We start from the raw sequence: 7,140 nt of genomic DNA on the forward strand, positions 1-7,140 counted from the left end.
TCCAAGGGATCTTCCCCACCCAGGAATCAAACTCACATCTTTTAGTTTACTTGCACTGGGAGGCGGGTTCTTTATCACTAGGCGCCACCTCGGAATCATTCATTCTTTAAAAAGTATTTGTTGTATACCTGGTTCAAATTTCACCAGGTGTCCTGCATTTTTATTTGCTAAATTGGACAGACTTAACTGACATCACCTGAAGCTACTCCCTTGGTTGACGAATTCAATTACAGCCCAGGGGAGGAGGAGGACACATCACTATCGAGTCTGCTGCTGCTGTTGCTGCTAAGTCACTTCAGTTGTGTCCAACTCTGTGCGACCCCATAGACGGCAGCCCACCAGGCTCCCTGGTCCCTGGGATTCTCCAGGCAAGAACACTGGAGTGGGTTGCCATTTCCTTCTCCAATGCATGAAAGTGAAAAGTGAAAGTGAAGTTGCTCAGCCGTGTCCGACTCTTAGGGACCCCATGGACTGTAGCCCACCAGGCTCCTCCATCCATGGGATTTTCCAGGCAAGAGTACTGGAGCGGGGTGCCATCGCCTTCTCTGACTAGCGAGTCTAGTGGTCTGAAATGCCTCGGTAGGGAATTTCCTGGCAGCCCAGTGGTTAAGACTCTGCGTTTCCACTTCAGGGGACTTGGGTTCAATACCTGGCCAGGGAATTAAGGACCTGCATGCTTTGGGGCTAAGCAAAAAAAAACCTCAGCAGATTTTTACTCTGGCTGGTACCAGGCACTATGGCTGTCACTCTTGATGTTGATTTCACTACAGAGGGCACCCTTATCTTTGTTCCCATCACTCTCTCCCTTTAATGGGGTATTGTCATTTTCTTCCTGTTGACTGGGAGAGAGGCCTTGTGATCAGCCTTCCCTGCCCTTTCCTGCCCACCATGGGAGCCATGCCCCAGTTTAGCTGTGTTTTGTATCCTGCTGGTCTTGTTCTCTGAGGATCCATGTGCCTAGATGGGTTTTCCAGAAAGCATAGGCCATATGGTGTCCAAACAAAAGAAGTGCATTCAACAGCGGGCATTTCTTCACGGCTCCAGGTTGTTGGGATCAGCCACCAGGGGGCGAGGTGGAGCCACAGGATCTAAGAAGAGCTTTGTTGTTCAGTGGCTAAGAGGTTTCTGACTCTGCAACTGCAACCCCATGGGCTGTATCCCGTGAGGCTTCTCTGTCCCGGGAATTCTCCAGGCAAGAATACTGGAGTGGGTTGCCATTTCCTTCTCCAGGGGATTTTCCCAACCCAGGGACAGAACGCACGTCTTCTTGCTTGGCAGGCAGATTCTTTAGCCACTGAGCCACCTGGGAAGCCCCTATCAGAGGAGGCCTTTTCTGGGACCCCAGGTTGGAGGTGGGGGTGCCCAGCCCAGGTCCTGGACATGTTCCTCCCAGCAGGTGTGAAGGCCAAACCTGAGGAAGTCTTCTGGTCAGTCCTGAAAAGTCAGTCGTGGGTTCCCAGAAGGGGAAAGACAGGAAGTTGCTCAGTGGCAGGTGGGGTGAGCAGGGGTCATGTGAGCTCTGGAGCTTCTGCTGGGCCTCAGACAGCAGAGGGGCCCTGGGTGAAAGGGTGTGGGGGCACCTGGGCTGATCTGAGGTTACTCCAGCGTCAGGGCCAGGTGGGCCCAGCAGCACCTGGCTGGGCCAGCACTGGAGTGCCTCTCGGATCCTGGTGAGAGCAGGGGCTCCTTCCATGGTGTGTGGACAGAGGTCAGCTCTGCTGTGCGGGAGTAGAAGCCAAGGGCCGATAGGGCAGGCGGTGTGTGTCAATGAAAAACAGGGCTGGGTGCTGGCTAGGGAGGGGCTGAGAGCTGCAGGAGGGGTGTGAGTTGGGGGTGGAAAGGGAAGCCAGGGGCCATCTGCTGGCCTGAAGAGGGGCTGGGGTAGCGGCATAGGAGAAGGGAGCAGGAGGCAGTTTGCTGAGACTCTAGATTCAGGAGGGAAAGGTCACATCAGATACTAAGACCAGAGGGCAGCCCTGGGCATGGGATGAAGCCAAGGTAGACCAGGAGCCCATGGGGTGAAGCCAAGGTAGACCAGGAGCCCATGGGGTGATGCCAAGGTGGACCAGGAGCCCATGGGGTGAAGCTAAGGTAGACCAAGAGCCCATGGGGTGAAGCCAAGGTGGACCAGGGGCCCATGGGGTGAAGCCAAGATAGACCAGGAACTCTGGAGTGGACCTGATAGGCAAAGCAGTCTTCCAGATATTTAAGTAAACAAGTAGAACAAATATGCACGAAATCACACAAGCTAAATTTAAGAACGTATTGTTACATTTCCAGCACCTCCCCAAAAGCTCCCTTTGAGGGGACTTCCCTGGTGGTCCAGTGGTTAATACTCTGAACTTCCACTGCAGGGGGGCGTAGGTTCCATCCCTGATCAGGGAACTAAGATCCTGCATGCAGCTGGGATTTTTAAAAAGCCCCGCCCCCCGACAGGCACTGATCCTCTGAGGTGGCAAAAGAACACACCTGCCAATGCAGGAGACCCAAGAGACCTGGGCTCCATCCCTGGGTCAGAAAGATCCCCTGGAGGAGGGCATGGCCACCCACTTCAGTATTCTTGCCTGGAGAATCCCATGGACAGAGGAGCCTGGCGGGCTACAGTCCACGGGGTCACACAGAGTTGGACACGACTGAAATGACTTAGCACACACACCCTGCCTTTGGAGATCTTCCTCAGAGTGCTCAGAAAGAGGTGTACGTGCAGAACCAGACTTTGGTTACCTACACCACGGAGGAGGTAATGTATGCGGACAGGGCCTCCAGGGTCAGTCAGTGATGGAGCCCCTTCAGAGGCTTGTCCCTATGGACACAGCAAGGTCTGAATTGCACAGTTGCAGCCATGTGTGTGTCTCCAGGCTCACTGGTCCCACCTGCCCATCTGGGAACCAGATTTGAGCTGACAGGTGGCTCACTAGCTCCCTTTGCTTGGTAGACCCTGACTGGAGGACACTGGTGACCGCAAGGAGAGATGCGAAGATGTGAACTGGTCATTTGGAAAACCGATGGGGCCTAGCAGCCCTGGGGGTAACATACAGCTCACCTCACCTCTCTGAGTTTCAGTTTCCCTCTCTCTGACGTGGGGTTCATACTCACTGGGCGGAGCTGTCATGTGGATTAAAGGAGACTCTGATCCAGGGTTCAGCAGGTATCAAGTGCTATAAATGCAGCAATCTTGGGCTGCCAGGGCTGGAAGGACCCTCAGAGGAGGGTGCGCCCAGGTCCCCAGGGGACAGAGGGTGATGCCCCAACCAACCAGTGAACACCAGAGCAGAGGTTAGAGCCTGACCCCTGAGGCTTAACACTGTTTAGAAATCAATGACAAGCCCAAAATGGAGTCCCTAGTGCTAAGCAGCACCAAACTGAGGTTTTAATACCTAACCTCTTGGCAGCTTCTGCCTCTCTCAGGTCTGGAATGCTAAACCAGTCAATCTGGAATTTCCTGGGCAGCATTAGTGACGAACTCTTCCTGATAGACCTCATCTGCTCTTTCATTATAAAAAAAAAAATCATTTTTATTTTTGGGGCTGTACCATTTGGTTTGCTGGATCTTAGTTCCTCGACCAGGGATTGAAGCTGAGGCCCCAGCAGTGAAAGAGCCGAGTCTCAACCGCTGGACCATCAAGGAATTCCTCATCAGTTCTCTCCTCGTTCCTGGCCCCTTCAGCCTTTGAAGGCATTCAATTTTGTACAACTCTTTGGAACGCCTTTCTAAATATGTATTTGCTTCTTCATGACCGTGCTTGGTCTTCGCTGGTGCACGCGGGCTCTCTCTAGTTGTGGTGCACGAGCCTCTCTTTGAGGGGCTTCTCTTGTTGCACAACAGGGGCTCTAGGCTGCCTGGGCTCAGCGGTTACGGTTCCCAGGCTCTAGAGCACAGGTTCAACAGTTGTGATGCAGGGGCTTAGTTGCTCCATGGCAAGTGGGATCTTCCCAGACAGGGGTCGAACCTGTGTCTGCTGCCTTGGCAGGCAGACTCTACCACTGAGCCACCAGGGAAGCCCTGGGACTCCTTTCTATTTGCCAGGTGGGATGGTGCTTGACTCATGTTCAGTTCAGTTCAGTTGCTCAGTCGTGTCCGACTCTTTGCGACCCCATGAATCGCAGCACACCAGGCCTCTCTGTCCATAACCAACTTCCAGAGCTTGCTCAAACTCATGTCGATCAAGTCAGTGATGCCATCCAGCCATCTCATCCTCTGTCGTCCCCTTCTCCTCCTGCCCCCAAGCCCTCCCAGCATCAGGGTCTTTTCCAATGAGTCCACTCTTCGCATGAGGTGGCCAAAGTATTGGAGGTTCAGCTTTAGCATCAGGCCTTCCAATGAATGTTCAGGACTGATCTCCTTTAGGATGGACTGGTTGGATCTCCTTGCAGTCCAAGGGACTCTCAAGAGTCTTCTCCAACACCACAGTTCAAAAGCATCAATTCTTTGGCGCTCAGCTTTCTTCACAGTCCAACTCTCACATCCATACCTGACCACTGGAAAAACCATAGCCTTGACTAGACGGACCTTTGTTGGCAAAGTAATGTCTCTGCTTTTTTAATATGCTATCTAGGTTGGTCATAACTTTCCTTCCAAGGAGTAAGCGTCTTTTAATTTCATGGCTGCAATCACCATCTGCAGTGATTTTGGAGCCCCAAAAATAAAGTCTGACACTGTTTCCACTGTTTCCCCATCTATTTCCCATGAAGTGATGGGACCAGATGCCATGATCTTAGTTTTCTGACTCATGAATCCCTGAATAAAGCCAATTTGATCTTAGAATGGACTCAGTTGACTTTTGTTTTTGAGCGGTCCCAAGTGATCTTTTTCCCAACCCCTGGGGCCTCATCAGCTGCTGTAATCCCCTCTGTGTCCTGCATGCCAGCCTAAGGTTTTGCCCTCAGAGGTTGGGGACAGGGCACAGCCCTGCTGGCTTCGTCTTGCCTGGGGTGACATGGAGGTGGGGCATTACCTTAGAAATCTCTGGGGGCACTGTCATATGCTGCCCGGCCACACCTGCTACAAAAGCAGGTCCTGGGTTTCCCTGGCTCCTGAGCCCAAGGACGGCCTCTGGGGTAACTGGCCCTGTGGTCCTGGTAAGTGGGATCCTCTCACAGGTTCCCAGGAACAGGAGTCCCCTGCTTGGGGCTTGGAGACAAGGGGAGAGAAGGCAGAGGAGGGTGGGAAGGGCAACTCGCAGATTACTGGCTTCGTAACAGAGGTACGGCTGGATCTGCACATAGACGGGGGTCAGGGAGATAGACAGAAAGGGGCCCAGGGAGCCAGAGGAGGCACAAGGCAGGAGGAATCGATGCCCTACATGCCCACTCCACCCTAGCCCCTAGACTCCCCACTCCAGGTCTCCTGAAACAGAGGCAAGAGGTACCATCGCCCTGGATGGCCCCCTGGGAGATGAGGACCAGCCACCTGACCATCGCCCCTCTCCAACAGGTGCGGAGGGACCCTCCTCGTCACACAGGCTCCTTCTGAAGCTGGGGACCCCTTGGGTGGCAGCCGCACCCAGGATGTCCACGCTGAGCATCCACTGCCTGAAACCCTCGCCTCTGCACCTGCCGTCTGGGATCCCAGGGTCCCCAGGCCGCCAGCGGCGCCATACACTCCCTGCCGAGTTCCGCTGCCTCACCCCAGAGGACGCTGCCGGCGTGTTTGAGATTGAGCAAGAGGGTGAGCAGCCCCCCCGGCCCCCCAGGGTCCGGGACTCTGCTGAACTCTGCTGCTGTTGCCTTTGGGGGAAGAGCCTGGAGTCCCCTGTCCTTGGCAGACGGGCCCCCAGAGTGTCTGATGGTGTGTTTTGTGCGTGTACAGGAGCACATGTGTGTTTCAGGAGAGTGGGGGGAAGAGCAGCCCTGAATCCCATGCTTTCCCAGGGGACCCGGGGAGCCCACCCAGCATCCGAGCAGATGCTCAGTGGACTGGGGGTCACCCACTCGTGCTTCCTGACGCAGCCTTCATCTCTGTCTCCGGCAACTGCCCCCTGAATCTGGACGAGGTCCAGCAGTTCCTGACCCTGTGTCCCGAGCTGTCCCTGGGCTGGTTCGTGGAGGGCCGTCTCGTGGCCTTCATCATTGGCTCCCTGTGGGACGAGGAGAGACTTACTCAGGTGAGGATGGGGGTGACCTGCCCAGTCCCGGGAAGGCCTCAGGAAAGGAGGGCACCACCTCCCGTGGAGGCAGAATGTGGGGGAGGAGCAGGAGGCTGGGATCCAACACAGGAGCTCACGGTGGGTCCTCTCCCGGCAAGAGAGCCCAGTCCTTTGGGGCTCAAGGCTCTGATGAAGGGGAACACAAAGGGGCGGGGTCATAGCTCCTAACTTGGGTAGAAGGGGGCTGACTGGGGACTCTCGGGGCAGCTGCTCTCGGCCCAGCGGGGGTGGTTTTGGGGTGCACAGAGGCGACCCTGACTCGTGTCCGTGTCTCGCCCCAGGAGTCGCTGACGCTGCACAGGCCCGGGGGCCGCACCGCGCACCTGCACGTGCTGGCCGTGCAGCGCACCTTCCGGCAGCAGGGCAAGGGCTCCGTCCTGCTGTGGCGCTACCTGCACCACGTGGGCGGCCAGCCGGCCGTGCGCCGGGCCGTGCTCATGTGCGAGCACGCGCTGGTGCCCTTCTACCAGAGGTTCGGCTTCCGTCCCGCGGGCCCATGTGCCATCGTTGTGGGCTCACTGACCTTCACGGAGATGCACTGCTCCCTGCGGGGCCACGCTGCCCTGCGCCGGAACAGTGACTGCTGTCCCCCCGGGGAGCCCATGGTCGGGAGCTCCTACTCAATCCCCGGTTGGTCCCCTTCTCTGTCCTGCCGTCCCCCCACTCTGCTTGGTCTGAAGGGAGACGGTGATTCCCAGGGGATGGCGGAACGGGGAGAATGGGTGAAATAAAGAGAAGGTGGGGCGGCTGCTCCCAGCCCAGGTGCCCTCCTGGGACGCAAGTACTGTGTGCTCCTCTGTGTCCACACCAGGCCCTCCGGACCCCCTGCATCCAAACTGCGCCTACACGTGCTGGGTCCATGAACTGGGGACAGTGGGAGGCATCCTGCAACCTTGCTTCTGCATCTCACCAAAGGAGCCCCTATGCCCCCAGACCCAGGGCTGCCCCTTCTGGTCCTCATCCCTGGAGTGGGAGCAGCCAGCGGGAGGGAAGG

The 7,140-nt window shown here is 56.3% G+C and overlaps 1 protein-coding gene across 1 annotated transcript; it reads left to right on the forward strand.

Annotated features, from left to right (window-relative positions):
* Positions 1-5,166: 5,166 nt before the first annotated feature.
* On the forward strand, positions 5,167-7,085 carry LOC102401346 (serotonin N-acetyltransferase). Its single transcript, XM_044938606.2, has 3 exons — positions 5,167-5,668; positions 5,950-6,104; positions 6,428-7,085. The coding sequence occupies exons 1-3, from the start codon at positions 5,509-5,511 to the stop codon at positions 6,875-6,877; spliced, it is 765 nt and encodes a 254-aa protein (XP_044794541.1). The 5' UTR covers positions 5,167-5,508; the 3' UTR covers positions 6,878-7,085.
* The last annotated feature ends 55 nt before the right edge of the window (positions 7,086-7,140 follow it).

This window comes from Bubalus bubalis, chromosome 3 (assembly GCF_019923935.1).
Source record: "Bubalus bubalis isolate 160015118507 breed Murrah chromosome 3, NDDB_SH_1, whole genome shotgun sequence".
NCBI lineage: Eukaryota > Metazoa > Chordata > Mammalia > Artiodactyla > Bovidae > Bubalus > Bubalus bubalis.